This window comes from Gopherus evgoodei, chromosome 5 (genome assembly GCF_007399415.2).
Source record: "Gopherus evgoodei ecotype Sinaloan lineage chromosome 5, rGopEvg1_v1.p, whole genome shotgun sequence".
In the NCBI taxonomy this organism is placed as follows: domain Eukaryota; kingdom Metazoa; phylum Chordata; order Testudines; family Testudinidae; genus Gopherus; species Gopherus evgoodei.
The window spans coordinates 92,094,661-92,121,681 of record NC_044326.1 but is presented as its reverse complement, the minus strand read 5'-3'; the positions used below and the strand labels follow the sequence as shown (position 1 = coordinate 92,121,681).

Below are 27,021 nucleotides of genomic sequence, written 5' to 3'. Positions count from 1 at the left end.
GCCAGAACTGCCATTGCTGCCAAGACAACAGATGAGACAAATAAGCTAAGCTGGCTGACCTTGAAGACACCAAGAGATCTGGGTGATAAAGTAGAGCAGGTCATTAGACTGCACTCCTGACCACCACCACCTTTTTTATCATGTCACCAGGTAAAGGAAGTGAAAGGAAGAAAAAGGCTTCCCCAGTAAAATCCAAAACCAGTCAAAAACAAAACAAAACACTCTCACAGTGAAATATAATCCAGAAGGTGCTACACAGAAAATGCCTTTCAACAACAATGAATGACTGTCTGGGCTAGCCTACTTTTATTATGTTAGAAACCTCCATTCTCTCTCAACACCTATCATTATAATACATAAGCACTATGCCATAGTAAGATAATCTCCTTTTACTTGATTAGAAAAAAAAAATTACTTCTTTACATCTTTTTTTTAACATACATACATAGGTACTCATTCAGTGCAAATGGAAATATTTTTATTACTATACTACTCACTTGCATGTCTGAAAAACTCAATGTAATAAATATTAATTGTACTGATTAATCAATTCAATAAAATCCTAATTCTGATACCTTAAAAAAAATTGCCCATGAATCAATTACCACTTTCCCAAAGGAGACAAAATAATTCACTCATGTGGAGATAAATTTTGCGAAACTGGTTAACAGAATCAGAGAAAATGACACTTACCTATTTGGAACAGTTAAAAACTAACATGACGCTCACATTCCATTCTTTAAACCAAGTTTTATCTTACTACATACATGAAACAACTTGATTCTCTGGCACCTTTTAGACAGTTTATAAAATGATGGTATCTACTGAAATGTTTTGTGAAGAAAAAAATTAATTCCTCTTAAAAAAAAAAAAGTTTTGAACAATCCAAACACAACGTGCCGAGTGGCTCTTTCTAATACCCTGATCACTAGTTGGATTTGCTATAGGCACCAGGAGAGTTAACAGAGTAAAGAAATCAGGAGAGTTTTAATTATTAAAAAGAAGTACGTAGGTCAGTGTTTTCTGTTCACTATTACCTAAGTGTCTTCTTATTTCATTTCCATCTTTCTAAACAAACTTTATGCACAGCAGATTATACAAGGCTCTGAACAGCTGTTATAAAACACCAAACTTGGTAATTAAGTCTGACAGTGCTGTGCTTCAGCATTACAGAGCAGAACACTGGCAACGTATCAAGTTTTAAAACTGAGAGCACTGTTACAAATAAAATATAGTAACAAAATGAGCAAAAGCAAATAGAAATAAAGCCTGGGTTTTTTTTAAGGCTACTTTAAAAAAAAAACAATTACACAACAGATCCCTTCCTGTCTTTTTATCCTGATAGCTATCATTATCAACATTACAAGGTCAACATTTAACTGCAACAGCTGATTTACAATACCATATTATTTAATACCATGTGGCAACTAGAGCAATACTTTAGTGAAGAATTCATAATTCCAAGCACTGAAATTGGACAAATACATGAATGGCAAATGTATTCTAAATGATTTCATAAAGGTCTACAGAAGAACACTATTTTATTTCAATATTTCACATAAAAGAGAAAAATGTTAGTATTTAAATCATAATTTAATTAAATAGCTAAACTGTCTCTATGTGTATTCATTTAATACTCAGGAACTTTCAGAACACAATATGCCCACTTGCTGAAAGCAATTTTAGACTATTGGGTGGTTCTTGATAGAAATTTGTTCAGAAATCCAAAGGGAATTTTATTTGTAGAACATTTGGAATTCTACTACTCTGAATTAACTATTTAAGATTATCATCTGAAAAATACTTCAGAGTGATAATGAAATCACTTCAGAAAAACAAAACCGAATAGTAGAAACAAGAATAAATGTTTCCAAACACTAATTTTTGTACAGATATTAGCAAATTATCAGGTCAGCACTTATGACCAATTTTTTTTTTTTTTAATTTTAAGATCAATTCATACCACCAAAGATCAGGATGAACTTGAGCCTTGCCACTTTTGAGGTGCAATGTAAGTCTCGTCTTTGCCCAGGCCTTCAACTAGCCATAGACTAGCTAGAAATTTTTGCTCTCAGAAACACATATTAGTAGACCTCCTGAACAGAAAAGCCAAAGCACTAAAGAGTGCAATTCTTTAGGATAGAGGATTGCTTTCCCTAAACCAATTTGACATCACGTAGATACATTAAAATAAGTAGATAAATATGGTGTCTACATACCGCAGTGATAGGCATACTAGCATTGTACAGATAGGCATTTCCAACACCACGAGTATCAAGTAGTTGAAGTGTAGCTAAAGACAGATGTTGTGCCCACCGCATCTGCTAAGTAAGGAAATATCTTGCAAACATCTAGGCCTATTCTACTCTAAAGAAAATAAACCAGTGAAAGGTCCTAGCACATTTGTAGAACCCTTTTTGTGTCCATACAAAAATTCCCCAGACAGTCTACCAAGATCTGGTTTAAGAGACTTTTTAGCAGGCTTAATAAAGCCAGTCAAAATCACCTGGCTGCTACTATGGATGCAAACAAACTGAAAGGATTCAGCTAGTGCTCCCACTACTGTCCCAGTGGCTTTGTGAAACCCACCAGAATGCATTACTTCTAGGACCTCAGCTAGGATGAATACCCAGCAGGCACTGAAAAATACACTGTTAGGACAGTCAGTGCTTGTGTAAATGTAAGGCCAAATTTATATTCAGGATGGCCAGTATGAACACACTGTTTATGCTTAAACTGAATCAGTTACAAACAGTTCAATTATCTAGTGAAGACAAGGTCTTAGGGCCATATCCAACTCACCCTATTCACCTTCATAAGTCCCACTTAAGCCATTCGGCCTACTCTACTTGCCTAAGGCAACAAGGATTTAATCTTCAAATTGCATCTTTCTAAATGATCTAACATCATTAACAACATTAAATTTAAATATACCACTAGTGTTGATCAGGCAATCCTATCCCTACTATTTTTTGTAGTCTCTTGGCATTCTTAAGATGATTTAGACTTCAGTTGTTCCTATTTTCATACTCTTTTTTTCACTAGTGAAAACTGTGATAACTATGCAAATGTAACCAAATTTGGGTAATTTTATGTAGAATATTTTGGTTTGAAGGGGCAAGTTCTGTTGGCAGGCGAGCTGCATTTTTCCTGCATTTTCTTCTTTTTCTTTTAACCGCTATTGGGATGTCTATTAGTTTTGACTGGTGGTGCTTTATTTATTTATTATAAATCCAAGCACAAATATTGCTCTTTTAAAAATCTGAATTTTAAGAAGTTAAATGAAATAAACAAGCTCATCTTAAATAGTCCGAAGAGTGTGCTTGGGGCAGGAAAGAAGGGGAGTTCTGTGTACAATAGAAGATCCCTGTTTTCACCAAAAACATTTTAATATTCCTTTAGTACACTGATAGATGACAGAACATTTACATATTATATGCATCCATTGTTGTTGTTTCCCAAAGTAAATAGTAACAATTATTAAATAACATCTAAAAAAATTCAAATTAATGTTCAACTGGTCAGAATCTGATTGAACTACATGGTAGTGTCCAATTCAAATGCAAAACTCCAGAGACTTTCTATTTAGGACTCCATCCTGCAATCCATCCTCCATTGACTGCCTTCAGTATTAAATACTACGCCTCTATGAAACCTTCAATGTAACCACTCATATAAGTAAGGGCAGCAGAACTGTATCCTTAAGTTGTAAAGGAAGGACAATGAAGAGAGAGCATGCCAAACCAACCTAATTGCCTTCTCTGACAAGGTTAATGGCCTAGTGGATGGGGGGGAAGCAGGAGATGTTATATGTCTTGATTTTAGTTAAACTTTTGATACAGTCCCATATGACATTCTCATAAGCAAACTAGGGAAAAGTGATGTAGATGAAATTACTAGGTGGATATACAACTTGTTGAAAGACCGTACTCAAAGAGTAGCTATCAATGGTTTGCTGTCAAACTGGGAGGGCATATCTAGTGGGGTCCCACAGGGGTCAGTCCTAGGCCTGGCACTATTCAATATTTTCATTAATGACGTGGATAATTGAGTGGAGAATGTGTGTATAAAATTTGCAGATGACACCAAACTTGGAGAGGTTGCAAGCACTTTGCAGGACAGGATCAGAATTCAAAATGACCTTGACAAATTGAAGAACTGGTCTGAAATCAACAAGACGAAATTCAGTGACGAAGGAAACATCAACTTCACAACTACAAAATGGGGAGTAACTGGCCAGGCAATAGTACTGCTGAAAAAGATCTGGGGTTTATAGCGGATCCACAAACTGAGTCTGAGTCAGGAATGTGATGTGGCTACAAAAAAGGCTAATTCTGGGCTGTATTAAGAGGACTGTCACATGTAAAACACAGGAGGTAACTGTCCACCTCTACCCAGCATTGGTGAGGCCTCAGCTGAAGTACTGTGCCCAATTCTAGGCATCATACTTTAGGAAAAATGCATATAAACTGGAGAGTCCAGAGAAGAGCAACAAAAATGATAAAAAGTTGACAACTTGACCTATGAGGAAAGGTTAAAAAACTGGGCATGTTTAGTCTTGAGAAAAGACTGAGGGGGAACCTGAGAACTATCTTCAAATACATTAAGGGCTGCTATGGCATGTTTAGTCTTGAGAAAAGACTGAGGGGGAACCTGAGAACTATCTTCAAATACATTAAGGGCTGCTATAAAGACAATTGTGATAAATTGTTCACTAGGTCCACTGAAGATAGGACAAAAAGCAATGGGCTTAATCTGCAGTAACAGAAATTTAGGTTAGATATTAGGAAAATCTTTGTAACTGCAAGGGCAGTTAAGCTCTAGAATAAGTTTTGAAGGGAGGTTGTGGAATCCCCATCGATGGAAGTTTTGAAAAACAGGTTGGACAAACACCTGAAAAGTGATGGTCTAGATCAGGGATCGGCAACCTTTCAGAAGTGGTGTGCCGAGTCTTCACTTATTCACAGTAATTTAAGGTTTCATGTGCCCATAATACATTTTAACATTTTTAGAAGGTCTTTTTGTAAGTCTATAACATATAACTAAACTATTGTTGTATGTAAAGTAAATGAGGCTTTTAAAATGTTTAAGACACTTCATTTAAAATTAAATTAAATGCAGAGTCCCCCGGACCGGTGGCCAGGACCTGGGCAGCGTGAGTGCCACTGCAAATTAGCTCAAGTGCCGCCTTCAGCATGCGTGCCATAGGTTGCCTACCTCTGGTCTAGATTTACTTGGTCCAGCCACAGTGCAAAGGAACTGGACTTCATGACTTCTCGAGGTCCTATCCAGCCCAACACTTCTATATTGCATTGCTATATTTCACCTGCTGATGAACTCAGCAGTAAAATGTTTATACTATATCCCAACTTTAGTTTGTTCTTAAAATGCTAATGAACATGGATTAATCTTTGTTTTCAAATATTTCTAAATACACTTCCAGAATATTTTTGTGTGGTATAATTTTGTTGTCATTCATGAAATATGTTCCAGAAGGCATGCAACACTGTAAAAATGATTTAATTTTAAGGTCAAAATTTGTACAATTTACAGTTTAATAAAAAAACCAGGGCACATTATGTGGATTTATGCCTGACTTTGTATACATTTAACAGCATTCCAAACAGGTGTGAAGTCTCCAGTCTCAATATTCTAACAGCAAATTCTGTCTATACATCAGGGTTTAGATAAGGAGCGGTTATGAGAATGAAGAAGAGAAGTGTTAATACTGTACCTCTATGGACATGTAAATACAATTTATTTTTATAGAGATTTCTAATTAAAAGCACATTAGCATTCTGCAGCTGGTTGTAAAGATAATTCCTTGAGACAGTGGTTCTCGATTTTTTTCCATTCTAGGGCTCTTTCTATATACAAGGACACTGCCTTCCCATTGCTTCCCAGGTTCTCCAACCCATCTGCCTGGGACTCCGTCCTCATTTAACAATATTGGAAGGGCAATGTCACAACCCTATTATACCTGTTTGTGATATACATATTCACACAGGTTGAGAACTCATTATTTTGAAAAACTATAACACTGCTGTATTTATAATTATTTGGAAACAAAAAGTAATAATTTCACTCGAGTTCTTTGTCAACCTATGCAGGTCCAGCCATCTTTTTATCTATTCTTCCCACCTCATTGAATATACAGGATGGTGGCTTCATTGTGTGATGACCAAATGGAATTTCCATGGGATATGCTTTAGTTGACTGAGGTACCATTGTTGAGCTACATAAGAATTCCCCTCAACAGTCTGAAGATGTTGCTTCATTACATTCCCAGTCTCTTTTTTTTCCTCCTCTCTCTCAGGAGCCATAAGAATCCATGCCTTCTATACAGTTGGGGGTGAATAAAGGTCAGAATACAGGGTTCTGGGCCAGGAGGGGGCCCCTTTGGACTCAAGATTTGTATTCAAGGGAGTACCCATCACCATCCTCCATAAAAAGTGGGAAGCAGGATAGGAATGGCAGCAAGGCAGTAATGCTAGGAGACTTCTGATTTGCTGTACAACATCCTTTGGTTGAAATAGATGTGATCCCCTTATTCCATTACTGCAGGTGGGATTGCAAAAACTCATGATATTTTAATCCCAGGGATGTTAAGGAGACACCTTTCTCTATCATACTCCATAGACTTCAGTTTGCAGGTTTCTCTGTTAATGTCCGTGTAGAAGCGTGTTTTGCATGTTTGTGTAGTACACCATAGTACACCATGCCCAATGTTTTCCATTAATTCAGGCAGACCACCGTAGCCCCTGCCGCACATATACCCAGCTGAGGGGCGTGGCGGGAAGGTCGAGCCGTCCTTCCGGGCCGCTATGGGAGGCAGGAGTCCCACGCGCGCTGGTGGAGTAGCGGAGCTGCCTGCTGCAGAGTCAGCGCCTGAAGCATGGGTACGTGCACCCACACCCGGGCCGGGCCCGCTTACTATAGCTCCAAGTGGGGGAAGGGCAGGCAGAAAGCACTCCCACCCCACGAGGAGACTGCCCGCTTCTCTGGCCGGGGTGCCACTGAACTCCCCCCGCCAGGCAGGGAGACGGCTTCCAGACAGCAGCGCAGGCCCTGTCCCAACCGCACTCAGCCATCCCCAAAGCGCGGCAGCCACCATCACCCCACCCCCCACTTCCGTGTTTACAATCCTCTTCCCTCCAATTCCATGCGCGCATTGTCAGCGCCACGGGGAGCTGCCACTCACCCTCCTACCCCGCTCGCATTGGTCCGGCCGGGCCGAGCCCCGCCTCCAAAGACCTCAGCGTTCTGATTCCGAACGTCCCCGGTAGTTGATTGGTGAAATGGGCTCTCACTCCGCCCGCGCTCGGGCCCCTGAGGGTGCTCGGCGCTTCCGCTATGGGGTTTTGTGGGGGAGGGGGAGATTGACTTTCCTTTATCACCCCCGTGCACTGCCCCGCAGGCCGCACACGTGGGCTGGGCAATCTCCCTGCAGCTCCTGAGCCTGTTCCGCCTCAGCACAACAGATCCCAGCCCCTGCGAGAGGGGAATTTAAAGGGCACGGTAACAACGGGCTCAGGGTACTGCACCCCGGGCCGCACGAAGCCCGCTAGTCCAGAGAACGGGGCAACTCCGCCGCCACCCCGACCAATGCAGGGAGAGAACGAGTGTTTGCGCGGGGAAGCGGCTGCCCATGGCCTCTGTGCTCAGACAGCGTGGCGGCAGCGGCGGGAGGAGGGATGGCAGGGAGGGAGGGAACGGACAATCCCACACACTTCCTGGTTCTCTCCCCAGCAGCACAATCCCCACAAAACTCCGCTGCCCGCCTCGACACAACTTCCCCGGAGACGGAGGCTCCCTTCTGCAGGGACAGGTGCCCGCCGACCTGCTGCCTAGCCCCATGCCAGCCAGGTTGCTACCCAAGGTGATCACTTCCTGATTTGTCCTCCATGGCTTCAGCGCTGTAGCCACCCCTGGCCCAAGAGGTGCGCAGCTGCTCCCGCAGCCTGCGGCGCACACCCCCTAGGCGGAGAGGAAACTTGTGCGGGGCACCTACCGGCTCGGATGAGCAGGTCGAGCTGGTTCGTGGGCCCCTCATGCAGAGAAGTCGCCATGTTTATGGTGCTGGAGCGGCTTCACATTGAGTCGCAGGGAGCGCGGAGCGGGCGGGCTCGGACACACGCAGCCCCAGCGCGGGGCGGGCACACGGCGCGGATCCTTCCGCACACCGAGCGGCCCGCCAGACAGCCCAGCGCGGGTCACCCCCACAACACAACGCGGCGGCAGGGGAGCGCTTCCTCCAGCACAGCACACACGATCCTTCCGCCGCCAGCCTCAGACAGGAAGTGGCGGGCTGCCACTCACAGCAGCAACACAGAGCAAGCGGCGGAGCCCGCGGCGCGGGAGGGGGCTAGAGCAGGCCAGGAAACAGACACCTGCGGCTGGGGAGGAGACAGGGGAGTGGCACTGCTGCTGGTTGCACAGAGCAGCTAATGCTGTGCCCGATTCCTCTCGACAGGCTCCGGCAGCCCGGGAAGGGTCCCAGCATTGCCTTTGCTAACGCTGCAGTCGCGGCACAGGAGCCGTGCCCCTTGTGCAGAAGGCAGTACTCCGCACTAACGCGGCGGCCCTGCCTTGGGTGTCTGCAGACTGCGGGTAGCGGAGGCTCGAGGCCATTGCACTGCCCCCTTCTCAGCTCAGTTGGGAGCAGGCAGGTGAGCGAGAATCTTCTTCAAACGTCTCCGCTGCCAGCGAGGTGGCACCTGCTCGGGACGGAGGGGGCCAACGGCGGGTTCCTGTACCGGGAGAAGCGAGTCCAGAGCTGGCAGGAAGGATCGCGCAGAATGGCAGTAGGCTGTTCTCACCCGTGCTGTCAGCGAAACGGCTTTGCTCATGCAACGCATCATCCTCCGAGGAGTCTAGCTCTTATTTGAAGGGGAGGGAGCTTCGTCCCGTAACGTGTCCAGGGTCTGTCTCTCCATTCCTCCTGGGGCACAAGCTTCTCGGAGTTGGAGATCATGAGAACGGCGTCCCAAACGTCCGCAGCCCAGAATCATGAAGACATATGAAAGTCAGTCGCAGGCTTAAAATGCACTGTTCCGGCACTGCGTTGTTGCCTGTGTCCGCTCCAAGTAGTTTAACAAAGAAACTTTGCAAGAGATTGGTATATTGGTCGATTGGTAGAGCTTTATCTACTGCCATGGATGTATTCAAAAAACACTAAACTGTCCCTCAACTATAGCCAAAACTGCTAAACACTGTTTACCTTTCACCTTTGACTCAGCCACAATAGTTGACTATTTCAAGAGAACTGGGATTATATAATAATTCACTGTAGTCTCACACTTCATAAATATGCTGTTATTTATTCAGATTTGGCAGAAATATTTTTTCTGGACCAGCTCTGTGAAGTCCCTCTCTAAGACTTGTTGGTAGAAGATGTGCCAAGGTATAGCATTTCTCCCACTGCATGTAAAATTCCTCTACCTGGCAATAATTGAATCATAGCATCTATTAAAGATTCTGATTACTGAGAGACCAGAGCTACACTGAGGTTGCTAGCTTCCATGGGTCTTAGAACTGGAAGACTCCAACAGCTTTATATCCTTCCCTCTAGGAATTGTGAAAAGTTCAAAGTCTTGTCCTAGGCAAACTCCAGGTCTTCATTTAGGCAAATAAAAGGCAGCCAATGTGCATTCAGATTTCTATAAGAAAGAGGTGCAAACATGGGCAGGCCTAGCTCCTAGATGTATACCAAATAATGGTATAAATCTTTCTCAGGAAATTTTAACCCTTCCCACCAAATCAGGTTAAACTTCACAGCAAATGACCTGTCCTTATATCAAATTAGGCACCGTCATCTAAGTAGTGTGATTCTACTTAAAGAACACTCCATTTTTAAATATCTAAAAAGCAGCTTACTTAGTGGCAAAGTCTAGTCTTTCACTGAGGGTATGGCTACACTTGACATTTCAAAGCGCTGCCGCTGCAGCGCTGCGGGAGCGCTTTGAAGTGTGAGTGTGGTCGGAGCGCCAGCCAGCTGCACGTAAACCACATCCCTTATGGGTGTAGCTTGCAGCGCTGGGAGTGGCACTAATTACATTGAGGCTTTACAGCGCTGTATCTTGCAGCGCTCAGGGGGGTGTTTTTTCACACCCCTGAACGCGAAAGTTGCAGCGCTGTAAAGCACCAGTGTAGCCATGGCCTGACTGACGTGAAAGGAAGTACCTACAGAAGTGATATTCAGAGAATTTCTATCCTTTGTTTATTGATAAGAGTCCACCTATAAACTATAATGTAATCTAACTGAAACTGTGTGTACTAGGAGCAGTTATCAACATCAGCAAAATTATGCTGTATATTGAAGTTTTTACAACAGTATCTCACTTTGACTTTAAAAGTACCCTCATGGGTATATGCACTATATCCACTGCACTGGGACTTTTCAGAAGGAATCTTTATCTAGACATGGAGTTCTCAACCTTTTTCTTTCTGAGGTCCCCCACAACATGCTATAAGAACTCCAGGGTGCTGGGGCGACTCAGGCATAGGCATAGTTTTGGGTGGGTAGGTGCCAGCGGGACTGAAGCCAGCTCTGCATGGCAGGATCTGTGAAGGGAGCGCCAATTCTCCCTGACTCATCTCAGCAGGCCACCTGCCTGTCAGGGGAGGGGGGAGAAAAACCAAAAATTATAACTCAAAAGGTGGGGGGCTCACCTCAGAAAGTTTGAAAAAAGCTTAGGCTACAGGGAGAGGGATAGCTAGGGGCTCTGTACAGGCAAGGGGTTAGCTCAGGGTGCAAGGAAGGAGGTGGGTAGGGGCTGTGCTGGTGGAGGGGGGTAGTTCAGGGTGCAGGGAAAGGGGTAGCAGCTAGGCTAGGGGCTGGGGGGGGGGGAAGAGTGTGGAGCTGCCCCAGGACTGCCCTGTTCTTGCACTGTAGTTTGGGGGGCAGGAAGCAACAGCCCATGTGCTCCCCAACTCTGCCCATGGGCTCAGGGCTTCTGCCCAATAAGGAGCACTGAGGCTCGTGGCTTCAGGATTCAGCTCCACAGGGGATACCAGGAATTGGAGCTTCAACCCCACACATGGCTCCTAGCTTCAACCCCACGGGAGGTGCTGGAGCTCAAGCTTTGGGGGCCTGTGGCCCCCCTGAAAGGGTTCACAAACCCACAGTTAAGAACCACTGATCTAGACTATGTTTTTCTCAAAGCAGCTTCTTTCATACATCTGCCAGCTATACAGGACCCCGTCATGTGCAGGGTAAATGTCCTCCTATGACTTCCCTTAACTTTTTTAGAAGGGGTCTCTCTATTCCTTCTTTCAAGTGTTTTGGGGTTTTTTAAATACAGCAGTCACATCAGCCAGAAAGTTCTAAAAATTTCATTCACAGAGCCTCAGTTTTGCCTTTTTCATGCTGACGAAGCGATTAGAAGGATGAACCCATCCAGGTCATTTCAACATCTCAAATCACACACAATAGCATCAGAATCCTTTTATTCCAAACGACAATGTTTGAAGGGAAAACTGTCACAACTGGAACTGAAAGTTTAGATTTTTTTTTTAAAAAAAACATTGAAGCGTTTAGGAAATTTAGCTTATCAGAGTTTGTATACTGGCAATGAGGGATCTAGATACTGAAGACCTTTTGTTCATCCATCAGATGACATGAGTCACACAAGGCAAACAGCTTCTCTTCTGCACATAGATTATCTGTACTAGAGGTGGGCAGCCTTTCAAAAGTGCTGTGCCGAGTCTTCATTTATTCACTCCAATTTAAGGTTCCGTGTGCCAATAATACATTTTAACGTTTTTAGAAAGTCTCTATGTCTATAATATATAACTAAACTATTGTTGTATGTAAAGCAAATAAGGCTTTTTAAATGTTTAAGAAGCTTCATTTAAAATGAAATTAAAATGCAGAGCCCCCCGAACCGGTGGCCAGGACCCGGGCAGTGTGAGTGCCACTGAAAATCAGCTCACGTGCTGACTTCGGCACCCGTGCCATAGGTTGCCTACCCCTGATCTATATAGTAGAGGCATTTGAGGTGGACACATCCCCTAGCAAGCAACCTGCAATGCAGCCACATGGTTCTTCAGAAAACACTTGCTGAGATGCAGCCCTCATCAGGACGGGAGGATATTGCACACACTAGTGTAGTAGTTCTCAAACTTTTGTACTGGTGACCCCTTTCACATAGCAAGCCTCTCAGTGTAACCTCCCCTTATATATTAAAAAACACTTTTTTATATATTTAACACCATTATAAATTCTGGAGGTGAAGCGGGGTTTGGGATGGAGGCTGATAGTTCGCAACGCCCCATTTAATAACCTCACCACCCCCAAAGGGTCCCAACCCCCAGTTTGAGAACTCTTGCTCTAGTGTCTCACTCCACCAGGAGAGCCTACATGCATTGTTTCTTTCAGTATTCAGATATGTATTAGGAAGGAATACAATTTAACCTGTTTACACGCCGCTGCGAACCTCTCTGTGCTGCAGAGCAGGAAAATGGGCATGCCTACAGAAACGTCTTGTCTTCAATTAGTGACGGCCACATCTATGACAACTCTAAAGAAATAATTATTTAGTAGCTGAGTCAATAACAGTTCACATTCCCAAGGTGCTATAGGTATATTCATAGATTATTATTAATATTTGACTCTTAAGAATTTCAGAGTAGTAAAAAGAGCTGGGAAATCTTCTGACCAAGATAATCTCTTTCTCCCTATAAGTAGAGACCTTGTGGTTTTTATATGCCTGTTACAATCATCACTTATGCAGGGTCCAGAAACCTGTACAGCCCTCTTGATTAAGGGCCACTTTTATACAAGCAGCCCACCAAGCCTGAACATGCCAACAGCTCTGAATTCCACTCCGAGCCTCTAGGATGCTCAAGGAGCCAGCAGCCCTGCTAGGTCCTACCTTCTAGTAAAACAAGTCCCTCTAGGTCTAAGCCTCTTACTACTGAAACTGAGCCATCACCTTCTCACCTGTGTGGAAGGAAAAGATCCAGGGCAGATATCAAAAACAATGTTCATGTATAAGAGCAGTACAGAGCATATAGCAGAAGCAGCCCAATGATACACTTTAATGTTCCATATGCTGTCCATGCAAGTAAAATTCCAGTTATGCCAAAACAACAAGTTTGAAGACATGTCCACTTAAAGCTTGAACCCACAACACACCACTCCTGGAAGGTGGATTTACATCAAGTTACGTGGCAAGTAGTGCTTACACAATGAGAATACACTTATTCTCCTGTGTTTGAATACTATCTTCCATAAACAGGAAAAGTAACTCTTCAGATAACAATTCTCTTATAAGATGCACTGCCTAAATTCTAGCCCCATCTATTATGAGGCAGTGTAGCAAGACTTCATTGGGGCACAAGCTGATGTGGACTAAAACTTCCACATGATAAAGCCCTGTGATTTCAACTCAGCCTGGCTGCTTACCAAAACACTCTCTCCATTACCTGTCCAGTTAGAATTTAGAACATGAATGTATTCACACAGATCTAGGGACAAACAGGGTTCACAGATAGCACCAGTTCAGCTATCTTACATATGAATGGCCATACTGGGTCAGACCCAAGGTCCATCGACCCCAGTATCCTGTCTTCCAACCGCAGCCAATGCCAAGTGCTTCAGAGGGAATTAACAGAACAGGTAATCATTAAGTGATCTATCCCATTGCTGATTACCAGCTTCTGGCAAACAGATTAGGGACACCATCCCTGCCCATCCTGGCTAATAGCCATTAATGGACCTATCCCCCATTAATTTATCTAGTTCTTATTTGAACTCTGTTCTAGTCTTGGCCATTACAAAATCTGGCAGAGTTCCACAGGTTGACTGTGGATTGTGTGAAGAAATACTTCCTTTTGTTTGTTTTAAACATGCAGCCTATTAATTTAATTTGGTTCTTGCTTTCCAAGAATTGGCTCCTTGACCATCTTAAAAGAAATGGATCACTGTCCCTTGCAACTCTATAAAATAAGGTTTCCTTCTAATAACTAAAACAAGAATAGATTGTTATACCATATGCATTACTGTAGTATCTGAATAGGTACTCTGCTCCCTATAGTTATGTAAACCTTTACTACAATCCTGCAGCCTGCTATTAATCATGGCCTTAAAATGCAGCTCAACTCTGAAAAATGATGATTTAAAATGTATTTTTATAGATCTGCTGACTTTAATGATAAGAGTAAAATTTTTAACTATTAACTCTGTTTAGTACTGCAGAGCCCCTCCAGCTTTGACAGTGAACTGGCTTTTATTCTGACTCATGCATCAATTAAGTAAGTTCCAAATAAAGAGAAAATGCTGCTGTGTGTTACACCTAAGAAATACTATGGAACTCAAGGGATAGGATGCAACTTGGACAGACAGTATGAAATTGGATAGGTATAATATAAATTTGGCTTGCAGAATTTTTTACAGATAGCAGTACTGCCTGAATCAGAAAGAGCATAACTTGACTTTTCAAATCCCAAGTGGAGTTTTCAGTATTTAAATGTAAAGAGCAATCTTATGCCCCAAACTTTGAGTGACCCACAATTTTTGCAGTTCTATGCTGGAGAAAGACTATTTGAACAGGAAGACTCTGCTCAGCAAGAGGAACTATTAACAGAGAGCTCTGAAGCTGACATGTTATGTTCTATTCCAAAAGCTTCCTTAAGAATATCCTTGTAGGCTTTAGATTCCAAAAGTTGACTGTGGTACTTCACCATTGTTAAACAAAGACAACTATCAGGGGCTGTTTCTTCCTGACATAGAAGCAAGATCTAAAAGTTACCTTGGTTGTGTTGCCCCCTTTCTCTGCCATTTTAATTTACAACATGATTTGAGTAGTCATATCACAAACAGACATTTGAGTGCAGGAGTTTCAGGCTTTTCCATTTCTTCTATAGCAGTTTGAATTGAATTTGGGAGTTGAGGGGGATGCCTTCCAAGTTAGAATTAGCTGAGTTTAAGGTCTGGCATTTCAAAACCTATACAGGCCTACTACGAAAGACTATACACTACAAGAAATCAGATTCTCAGCCATAGAATGACATATAGTTTCATTTTCTATCCTTGAATACTTCTGGGATTAGCTTTTCAAGTCATTGCTGATACCTGTTGCCAGGTCAAAAGACAAACCCTGGACCTCTAAAAGGGATAAAAGGAACCCTTACAGGACTGCTCCTATAAGTGCACTTCAAGTAGATGGAAAGGTGCAGATATAATTATGGCACCCAATGTCTTACTATACTACTGCTTGCTATTTTCTCAAAGAAGGAAACATACCCGAGTTGCATGGCAGAAGCTGGCATCAAAGAATTCAGTTTTAAGGGATGCTGCTGTTCATGAAATGAGAAAAGAGAATTCACCAGTACATCCATCAGTCCTTGGTCAGTATAACTGAATGGTGTAGAATTAACAATTTAATCTCCCTTTTCCTATTTGTAGATATAAGGATAGAATTTATGTTCTAAATAACTGGTGTATATACTAGGCTGTCAAGCAATTACAAAAATGAATTGCGATTAATCGTGCTGTTAAATAATACTTAAATATTTTTGGATGTTTTCTACATTTTTAAATATATTGATTTCAGTTACAACAGAATAAAAAGTGTACAGTGCTCACTGTAGGTTCAAATATCCGATTTATAAAGAATATCTGATTTATAAAGATAGCTACAGCACTCAGCCCAAGGTCTGAGAATCTGAACTGCCGTCCAAAATCTGAGAGGGACAAGGGGTAGAGCATGCTTTCAGAAGTCTTAAAAGAGCAACAGTCAGATGCAGAAACTACAGAACCCAAACCACCAAAAAAGAAAATCGACCTTCTACTGGTGGTATCTGACTCAAATGATAAAAATGAACATGCGTCAGTCCGCTCTGCTTTCGATCATTATCAAGCAGAATCCATCATCAGCATGGACGCATGTCCTCTGGAATGGCGGTTGAAGCATGAAGAGACATGAATCTTTAGCGCATCTGGCGCATAAATATCTTGTGACACTGTAAACAAGAAGCGAGTAGAATTATCTCCTGCAAATTGTAAGCAAACTTGTTTGAGCAATTTGGCTGAAGTAGGACTGAGTGGACTTGTAGGCTCTAAAGTTTTACATTGTTTTATTTTTGAATGCATTTATTTTTGGTACATATTTCTACAGTTGTAAGTTCAACTTTCATGATAAAGAGATTGCACTACAGTGCTTGTATTAGGTGAATTGAAAAATACTATTTCTTTTGTTTATCATTTTTACAGTGCAAATATTTGTAATAAAAAATATAAAGTGAGCACTGTACACTTTGTATGCTGTGTTGTAACAGAAATCAATAATTGAAAATGTAGAAAAACATCCAAAATATTTAATAAATTTCAATCGGTATTCTATTGTTTAACAGTGCAATTAATGACAATTTTTTTGAGATAATCACATGAGTTAACTGCAATTAATTGACAGCCCTATTATATACATATGATGTGCCGTTTGGGAAAATGGGAACTTAGGCTAGTGCTGCTACAGCATTAAGTGTTCAAAAAAAATTGTTTTAAATTCAAGTTTCAAAAATTAGTTCTTAATCCTCTCTTGCATTAAAAAACACAATAAAAGTTTGATTTATTCATTAAAATAGATACACCATGTTTTAGCCAAAGTTTGTACAAACTTTTTCTATTTATCTAAAGTACTACATTTTTGCTCCCTGATGAAGGGGTAGTAACTGACATTAACTTTGCTGGAAAGAGCTGAGTGCTTAAGCAAGTTTGTAGAGCCAACAACTGGACAGCCTAATCAGCACTTAGATCTTCCACAACAAGCAACAGTTGGTTTATTTTTTAAACTAGTCTCAGTAAATTCCAGGAAACAGTATTTACCTACTCTGTCCGAATTCTGTCAGTGGGATACATCTCAACCACTAATTCTAAAAGGATTAAGGAAGCAAATGCTTCCTGAAAACGTAGGCCAGATGTCCACATTAGAGCGTTCCTAGTAACACAGCTTAAATGTCTGGACAGAACGGAGGATAATGTACTGTTTTATCTTGTCTCCTCCCCCCCGCAAAAAAATAAATTCCAATCCAACTACAAGGTTTAAACCTGATTTAATGTTCTAAAGTGCTAAGCGTACAACGTATCAAAACTAATGCAGACATATCCAGACAACTGTAATACAGCTTGGAGGCTCAGATTCAGAAAGATCAAAAGGTAGCATTTTTAATTAAAATGGAACAAGGTCTAGGAACACAAACAGGTAAAAACAATTAAAGACTTAAAGTTGATGTAAAGAATTGGTTCCCACAGCAGTAGTAGTGTAAGTAGTAATCTGAAATTTCATCTGTGAGAGAGAGAGAGAGAGAGAGAGAATTTATTTTAAAATAAACAGTTTAATGTATTATATTGTATAAAGGGATGAGGAGTTCTAAGCTTTACTCCACTGTTTACTATTCCCCTCACTTTTAAGGATAACCATGAGCATTTATAAAATAACTCTAAATAACTAAACTTCCTATCCAGCTTAAATTTCTAAATAAATTATAAACAAACATACCAGCATCGTTGTCTTTCTAGCTCAATATTTTTCATCACATGGTAATCCTGGAGTGGCTTCTTTTCAGATCCCAGCTTTTCAGATAGGTCTTCTACCTCCCCATGGCAACAATATTTTTTAAATTAAAACAGACATTCACTTTTTGCCTCAAGGAGGATTTCTGATGGAATGCCAAAAGCAAAAAGGAGTTGTCATAGTTCACACTGAAGTCAAACGAAATCTCAACTTCGCTTTTAAAAAAAAAAAAGTTGGGTTTCCTCTTGATTGTGATCGGATTGTTCTGTAAAATCTCACTTACTTTGGCACATTTAAAAACAAAAAATACGCATGCACACAACTGATTAGTTGCATTTGCCTTGAATTACCTGAAACATGATACATACTAAGTATCAAATTGTTCTTAGTTTACCTAGTCTTTGAGAAGGACTTTGACAATAAACATTTTGTTTATTCATTAGAGCAATATTTTTCAAAATAGCTTATTTAGTTTACTGCACAGCAAAAGGTATTTTAAACATAACCTGACACTGTTTCTGAAGACTCAACATGCAACAGCAAACAAATCAATGCTGACAATATTTTCAAGTTAGCATGCTCAAACAAGGTTCAACAAAATATGTAACCAATTTTCCTGAAGTATTCCCAGAGATTTTTTGTGTTGTATTTTTGAAATAGCATTAGTTTTATCTTTACTGAGGATTGTCATAACAGTGTGGCATTTTACCAAGCATCCAGTGTACCAAAAGAAATTTAGTGATGTTATATAAACATATAGTGTTTATATAACATTTAGTGACGAATATAAACATACTTCAGCAATACAAGAATGGTAAATTAAGTTTGGGTGTTCTACTGTTATTAAGGCTCAGACTTACTCATAGCCACATACTTATCGCCATTCAAAATATATGTACAATTAGCAAAGAGATTTAGGTAAACTTTATTTCAGAGTGGCTACATTTTCTTAAATGGAAACAGTTTCTGCTGCCACTAAGAGTGAACAGCAAAGGTTTTGCTGAAGGGTATACAGTTTAACAGTAACCACCACTGCATTTTAACAAAACTTTAAGACAGCAACCAGGTCCCTGATGATATGTCTACACTGCAGCTGGGAGTGTGCCTACCAGCCAAGGGTAGAGAGACACGCTAGATCTATTTGAACCAGAGTGCTAAAAATAGCAAACTTGGGTGGCTAAAGCCTGTACTGCAACAGTCTACTCTGCTATTTTTAGTGCACTAGCTCAAGCAGAGCTAGCTGGTGTCAGTCTACCTGAACTGGGAGGCATGCTATCAGCTGCAGCATAGCCATACTCTGTGAGTCTAAAGAAATTGGATTGTAGGCTCTCAGGTTCCTCCATTAGAGTGACATCACATCTATGGTAAATATAAGTTAAAAACTATTTCAATCTAAGCCCTACATTCTGCCTTTGGAAGCTTGCACAAGGCACCTACTGACTTCAGTGGGAATGCCATGTGTGCATCAAATTTAACCCTCAGTTACATTCTTACGGTGTTTTTGTGGGCTGGAATTTTTCTACTCTCAGTCAACTGGTGGATGTTTCTGGAATGTTCAGAAAAAGTCATCTGAGCTGTTCTTAAATTTTTCAACAGTATGAAATGCATGTCCCTTTTAAAAAATGAAGATGTTTGTTTTGTTTTGATTTTTTTAATACCCTGTCAATTTGCGCTCGTCATGGACTGAATCCTCAGTAAAAATTAGTATCTGATCTTTAAAGAAACTTGGTGTGGCAAAAGGAAAAAAAAAAGAAAAGAAAAAAACAAACCTGTACTGCTAGCATTAACGGACAATTAAGTATTATGGATTTCAATTCTTATGCTTTGTATAGTCGAGTCAGTACTTATTTGAATCGCATTCTTCAAAGTCATCAAAAGCACTAGTCCTTGATGACTTTTTGCTAGAATAAACCCACACCATAGGCTGTCATAGTACAACTGGAGATTCATTGATAGACCCTTGCAAGGGTCACACAAGCAGATCCGATACCTGTGGCCCCTGTCTTGTAACCATTCTTCACTACATAGCACACAAGTTATAAACTTCAAATCCTCTCTCAAGGTTACAGTCCATTGGGTAAACCTCACTCTTAACCAGCCCATTATATTTGGTAAAAAGGAGATTGCCTCTTATCACTGAAAACAAGGAATTTGTGTTTTAATCAGAGACTTGTGAACAGATTAGTTTCAAAGTGGTTCAGAGCTTTTAAGATATTCTGTACTGATTTACATCCTGTGTTACCCTACAGAAGTCAGTGATTGCAATGGATTGGAACCTGGCCCACTGATTACATTAGGCACTCAGATATCAGAGTAAGTACTACAGAAATACCTACAGACAAGCTGTATAATATTCAGTAGTGCAGTTGTATAATGAAATCTGGACTTAATGCAATGTTTATTTTAAAGCCTGTATGAATTTTAAATATTGATTTTCTATCTTCTAGTACCAAAAACCACAACTGAATAGTAAGATGATAAAACAAGTTCATTATACAGTGTATTCCGAAGCTGTACAAGTGATTTGTGTTAAACTTTACTCCTACAGCATTATGTTTAATTTTATCCAAAGAACTACTGTATATTTAATGGTCAACATATCACTGAGCAGTCTTCTTTGAGAGATATGTACAATTACTAAGTTTAAATAATTTCAAAACATTAGTAAGAAATTCATTTAAAACATTAAGTTATTTGAAATCTGCTCAGGCTAAATCATCAGCATAACTTAATCACATGCTCCTTGGGAAGCCAACATGTACTCTTTAAATTAATATTATAGGCCATGTCTACATCTAAAATTTTGCAGCGCTGGTTGTTACAGCTGTATTAGTACAGCTGTATAGGGCCAGCGCTGCAGAGTGGCCACACTTACAGCAACCAGCGCTGCAAGTGGTGTTAGATGTGGCCACACTGCAGCGCTGTTGGGCGGCTTCAAGGGGGGTTCCGGGAGGAGAGAGCAAAGCGGGAAAGGAAACCAGCTTCCCCGCGGTTTGCTCTCTCGGTCCCGGAGCCAGCCAGCAAACCGCAGGGAAGGAGACCTGCTTGCTCGGGGTTCCAGGACCGAGAGAGCAAACCGGGAACGCCGCGGTTTGCTCTCTCGGTCCCGGAGCCACCCAGCAAACCGCAGGGAAGGAGACCTGCTTGCTCGGGGTTCCGGGACCGAGAGAGCAAACCGGGAACGCCGCGGTTTGCTCTCTCGGTCCCGGAGCCAGCCAGCAAACCGCAGGGAAGGAGACCTGCTTGCTCGGGGTTCCGGGACCGAGAGAGCAAACCGGGAACGCCGCGGTTTGCTCTCTCGGTCCCGGAGCCAGCCAGCAAACCGCAGGGAAGGAGACCTGCTTGCTCGGGGTTCCGGGACCGAGAGAGCAAACCGGGAACGCCACGGTTTGCTCTCTCGGTCCCGGAGCCACCCAGAAAACCGCAGGGAAGGAGACCTGCTTGCTCGGGGTTCCGGGACCGAGAGAGCAAACCGCGGCGAAGCTGGTTTCCTTTCCCGGTTTGCTCTCTCGGTCCCGGAACCCCGAGCAAGCAGGTCTCCTTCCCTGCGGTTTGCTGGGTGGCTCCGGGACCGAGAGAGCAAACCGCGGCGTTCCCGGTTTGCGCTCTCGGTCCCGGAACCCCGAGCAAGCAGGTCTCCTTCCCTGCGGTTTGCTGGCTGGCTCCGGGACCGAGAGAGCAAACCGCGGCGTTCCCGGTTTGCTCTCTCGGTCCCGGAACCCCGAGCAAGCAGGTCTCCTTCCCTGCGGTTTGCTGGGTGGCTCCGGGACCGAGAGAGCAAACCGGGAAAGGAAACCAGCTTGATTACCAGAGGCTTCCTCCTTCCACGGAGGTCAAGAAAAGCACTGGTAACTGTCTACATTGGATCACCAGCGCTGGATCACCAGCGCTGGATCCTCTACACCCGAGACAAAACGGGAGTACGGCCAGCGCTGCAAACAGGGAGTTGCAGCGCTGGTGGTGCCCTGCAGATGTGTACACCTTCAAAGTTGCAGCGCTGTAACTCCCTCACCAGCGCTGCAACTTTCTGATGTAGACAAGCCCATAGACTAAATGCTGCTGACATCTAGTAAGTGCTTTTCTTGTTGTTTAATGTATTGTGTTTATCATTTAGATGCCTGCTTTATCATTCAGTTTTGTACACAGTACTGGTCACCAACTCCTGCAAGCAGCTATTTTCCATTGAAAGCCCCAAATCCTATCCCCTGCACAAAAACATTCCCAAGGTTACAGCTTACTGCATCTCATTAGTTACTCTTACAGGTTACCACTTTAGGTCTACCCTTCTTCCACTGCAGCAAGTTTCCCAGGCCCTGCCCACCAGTATTCTGGAAGAAGTACCTACGCATACCTTAACCTTGGATGTGTACATATGCCTAACAGTAAAGGTTAAATGACAACAATACTTAACAGATTTTCTTTACATAGATTTGTTAAACTTGTATGTCTTGACTTAATTACATGAATTAAATTTTGAGGAAGCTAGTTATTGTAAACTTCTAGTTACAATCATTGGCCTATATGCATCTTAATGGGCTGATATGCCCTTTGCAGCAGCTGCCTGAAGAAACTAAGGCCCAGATTTTCAAAAGGTATTTATGTACTTAACACCTACTGATTTCGCTGGAAGTTAGTGAATAAATATCTTTGTGCATCTGGGTACAAGTAACTTTGCTTTTACTGAACTACTTTAACACATCAGGGTCCTAAGTTTATTCCCACTTAAGTTAATGGAAAGACTCCCATTGACTTTAGTGGGACTTACATAGGGCCCCAGGTCAGGATCTCTTCTTGAGGGTGAATATAAAGTCACATTCTTCTGGGAGTGCTAGCTCTGAACTCATGGGAGAGGGCGGAAGAAAAGTTCATAAACGTTTAAAAAAAAAAAAAGTCTACCTGTTTCCACACTTTCAGTCTCAATTTCTTGTTCCTCTGCTACATCTTGCATCAGGTAAGTTTCATCATCATAAACCAGGACTTGAGCAGCATAACCCTGTTCTAATCTCGCACTAGGAACTGGTTCCACAATCACTGCTGGGTATTCAGAGACTGGTTTATTTTCCTATAGGGAGAGAAAAAAGCCTTAAAATATTGAACCACCAAATCTAAACTAATGACTTCCCCTTCTTTTCTATTGTTTTTTATATATTTTGTGGAATACCAATACAAAATATTTGTAAAAAGTTCTTTTTTGTGGGAGTTAAGGTAAAACTTTTAAAACAAAATTAAAAATAAAGGACCTATCATGAAATAAGAGATACCACCAAATCATATCAGGATTTAAATATAAAGCAAGCTAAAAACAGAATTTTAAAATATTCCTAATGTGAAAATAAATTTATTTTCCATGAGAATGTTGGCAAAGAGTGTTACGTTTTCCAGTAAAAAAAAAAAAAAATCAGATCTGAGAAATAATTCTCTCTCTCCACACCCAAAGAATTTACATGAATCAGTTTTAGACACGGAATTTCCTTTCTGGTAATGTACCTGTTACACAACACATATGTCTTTGGCCCCTGCCAACACATATTCACATGCTTAGCTTTAAGCATCTGAGTGGTCACAATGAAGTCACCTGAACTACTCAGATGTTCAGAGGCAGGCACATATAGAAGAGTTACATACTTAAATCCTGAACCTACAAACATACTTAATGAGCCAAAATCTTCTTAGTGGTGGTGGACAGGTGTAACTGAGTGGGAAAATCTGATTAATTATGAACACTATACCCAAATTTATTGCAAGACATATGACAGTAACACACCTCGTTGCTTAACAATACAAAACATGATGATTTAAAAAAAAAGTCTTTGGAGCTGGCTAATTTTAAAAGCCTCTAGTCTGCTCTCTTTATATTATACAAATATCTAGACATATCACATTGGAACCCAGAACCCCTGTTTAAACTTTTAAAAATGCATTTTATATACAATTCTGCAGTATGGCAGACAACTCACTCTCCATTTCTTCTCTGCGATAAGATATCTAATAAAGGATACTTTTAAAATTGACTAATATCCTGCTCTCTTCAGCAGCTTCTAACCTATTTTACAAAGCAAGTTTATAGTAACGCTTGTTTTTTACATACACAGTGATATGAAGTTTGTAGGCATATAAGTTCTATACAGATTTCTAACCTCTTGATTTTCTACTTCACTGTTGTCAAACTCCAGGCCAGAACCTCCACTGTCAACCACTGCTGATGTCATGGTGCATTCCCTGAAGGATCTTTGAAAGTTGTTAGTGATCCCCAAGACAGTAATGCTGAAAACCTAAGGTATCAGAGGCTTAAATTCTGTATCCAAGTAGCATGTATCCAGAACACCAGGTTTTTTGTACTGCTAATCAGAGATGCTGAAAAACAAAACAATTTGAGAGGAAGGTATAAAAAAAGGAAAATGCAAGTTTTGAAAATTCTCAGTTTTGCATTGTTTAAATTTACATTCAGAGCCTTTAAATTGTTACTACTCTCTTCATCAAGAGAACACCAGGGAGCACTCTAGTTCAGACACAATGCACTGACCTTGATAGTTCTACAACACTCTGAACAAGCAGTCATTTACCATCACAAAACAGTATTTCCATACCAGCTTTTAATGCTGAAGGAATAAAGTTTAACTTTTAGTTCCCTGCAATTGACATCAATAGTTTTACATTTACCTTAACTGTTCACTGTCACTATCTACTGATTTTCTGTCCTTAGCACAATGAAAACATTCTCTCCAGAGTCTTTGAAAACCAGAGGTTCAATTTTTTTGGGGCTACTTGCATGCATCCAATCAAATATAGTTTTAGAAAGTTAATTTACTAGACATGTCACGGTTAGAACAAATATTTAATATGATTTTTCTATATTACTTTTTTCCTTTACTGTTTCCCAATACAAAGGAAGACATTGTAAGGTGAACTGATTTTGCAGAAAATGTTATGATTTTGTTGCATGATTTTGGGAAGGGACCAAATCTATACTATTGCTCTGGAAAGTTTTAAGAGACTATTTGTGACTTCAGTAATATCGTGGTCCAAATCCTCTGGTTTGGCTAACCTATGCCGAGCATAAATCAAGATGAACAAAGGTGGTTTGAAGACATTTTTACAGTCCCTGGATACTGAGGCAACCAGGTGCTGATCCACTTCTCAGTGCAAGATAGAATAGCATTCAGGCTACTTATTTTATGATGTGTCAGCTGCCAACAGCATCTACTAGCAATTCCTCCATGCCAGGGGCTGCAAGGAGGAATGATTCTGTTCCACCTGGGAATTATCTTATGCAGCTGGAATCCTCCAGTGGGTGGAGCCACTGAATTTAGTGCTGTTTTGTATTACCCAAGTGATACAAAGAAGCTCTATCACTCCATAGAGCTGGGTCTACTGTGTGTGTGTTTCCCTTAAATTATTGTGATATCAATAATCAAACCCTTACAAAATACATGAACAAAATTCTCTGATATGGGAAGAACACAGACTGCCTGGTTAGGAAAATGGATCTTATCAAGTCACCAAGCATTTAATCTCTCACAGAAGACACATCCGACAGCATTAAAAATACAGAATTACCAACTCCCTCCATTTATTAATTTCACTACAACATTTTTAAAGATTAGTAGTGAGCAATTATGGGAATTAAAGATAGGTACGGAACATTGTATTCAGGTGCAATTACATCTCAAATGGAGGATGAGAATTTTTTTTAAGTGTCTCTGAAGAAGTGACTATATTAAAAATAGGATTCAGCTGTCCTTTGACATAGATTGCATCAATTTTTGAGTATTTAAGGTTATGTCTACATGGAGGATTTGCTCACTCTACTGTTGTTGCTCTAGATCAGTGGTTCTTAAACTTTTGTACTGGTGACTCCTTTCACCTAGTTTGACCCCCCCCTTATAAATTAAAAACACTTCTTTATATTCAACACCATTATAAATGCTGGAAGCAAAGCGGGGTTTAGGGTAGAGGCTGAGAGCTTCCGACCCCCCATAGTAATAACCTCATGATCCCGAAGGGTCCCAACTCCCAGTTTGAGAACCCCTGCCCTACAGCCAATGCATCTGCAGAGATCCCGAGCAACAGCAGAAGCACTATTCTCAATTGGCCAGAATTTTTAGAACTGTGTCACCCAACTAGGCTCAGAGAGGGTCAAGATGACAACAGAAGTAAAGACACCAGAGAGTGGGTCTACATAAGTGGAGCACTGGTTTGCATCATTAATAGTCACCAAGTACTGATATGGGGGAAAGGCAAATAGATAACAAATTAGAGCCCAGATAGTTATTTGAGATACTCAACAGGAAGACAGATCTCAATTTTTAAAAAAAATGTTTCCAATTTTGCAAACTTTATCAGGGCAGGTTTTTTGGTTCTGGGCTTTTTAAAAAAATAAATATCTATATACAGCTATGTACTTCTCACTGATATCTATCAGAGACTAGTCCCTACCTGTGGAAAAAAATAAGCTACACAAATGCAGTGCTCATACAGGTGTATAATACTCAACACCTAATGAAGTACGAAAGAAGAAATATACTTACTAACAACATTGTTTGGCTTTAATACAGTTAAATACTAAATTACTCCTAAACATAAAATTAATGCATTAGCCTTAACATATGTTTCCACGAAATCAAAGTTTAAGGCCAGAAGGGACCACCAGATCATCTGACTGTCTGTATATCATAGGCCACCAACACCACCTGCACATTAAACCAAACAAGTGAAATGAGACCAAAGTATTAGAGCTCACAGGAGACTAGACTATTAATTGACCAGCTCTATTTCTTTTCCTGTGCCACATCTGCTATAAGAGGAAACAGTTCTACTTTAGAATTTGTTCTTAATCAGTCCTGTAACAAAGAAAGTTTCATATCTCAGTTATACAGTCAATAATATCAAATTCATATAGGTATGATAATGTATAACCTCCATTTTTGTAAATTTCTTTAATCAAAATTGAGATTAGAACTTTGTTTCTGAAGAACTGCTATCTTAAAATATTCTTATAAATGTTATTATTGTTCATATCCAATCTTCCCAAAGGAGAAATAATCTGTATTCATAAACACTGTGTTTGCAGGGTTGGTTTATTGCTTCAAGATGCAAGCTTTTGCTGTTTATTTAGATTAACATATATTCTTTTCTACCATTTTGAACTCAAACATAAACATTCAAATCTGGCCTCTACTGCTAGTAATAGTGCAGAAAGCACAAATTCTTAGGGACATGAGATGCGTGGCATGGGCTTCTTCTGAGCTCAATTACCTTGTAACTAACTCCATTAAAATCAGTGCTCTGTAGGGGAGATCAAAATCTGGCCTAAGGTCTTAGACTTTATTCCACTTTCAGTATAACACCATCCATACAAAAACCCGATACAGTCATACAACAAAGTTAGTTCTGCAAAGACAACAGACAGAACTACAATATAGGCCAGAGCCTGTAAAGTGCTGAACACCTTGGTACGAGCTGCTGATAGATCCTCAACACCATTGGGATGGGACCCTATATTAGT

At 41.0% G+C, this 27,021-nt stretch overlaps 1 protein-coding gene across 12 annotated transcripts in view; it reads right to left on the bottom strand.

Annotated features, from left to right (window-relative positions):
• Positions 1-27,021, bottom strand: part of ELF2 (E74 like ETS transcription factor 2) — a 70,436-nt gene that overhangs the window by 31,369 nt on the left and 12,046 nt on the right. For 10 of the 12 annotated variants that reach the window (XM_030563775.1, XM_030563767.1, XM_030563765.1 and 7 more), the window contains 2 exons: positions 23,654-23,870; positions 22,413-22,578 (listed from right to left, as the gene is read on the bottom strand). In XM_030563775.1, the coding sequence (XP_030419635.1) occupies positions 22,413-22,578; positions 23,654-23,725 (238 nt within the window). In that variant the 5' untranslated portion in view covers positions 23,726-23,870. Of the gene's footprint in view, positions 1-693; positions 762-8,011; positions 9,683-22,412; positions 22,579-23,653; positions 23,871-27,021 lie in introns of those variants that run through there. The other 2 variants (XM_030563777.1, XM_030563778.1) reach the window with 2 other exon arrangements.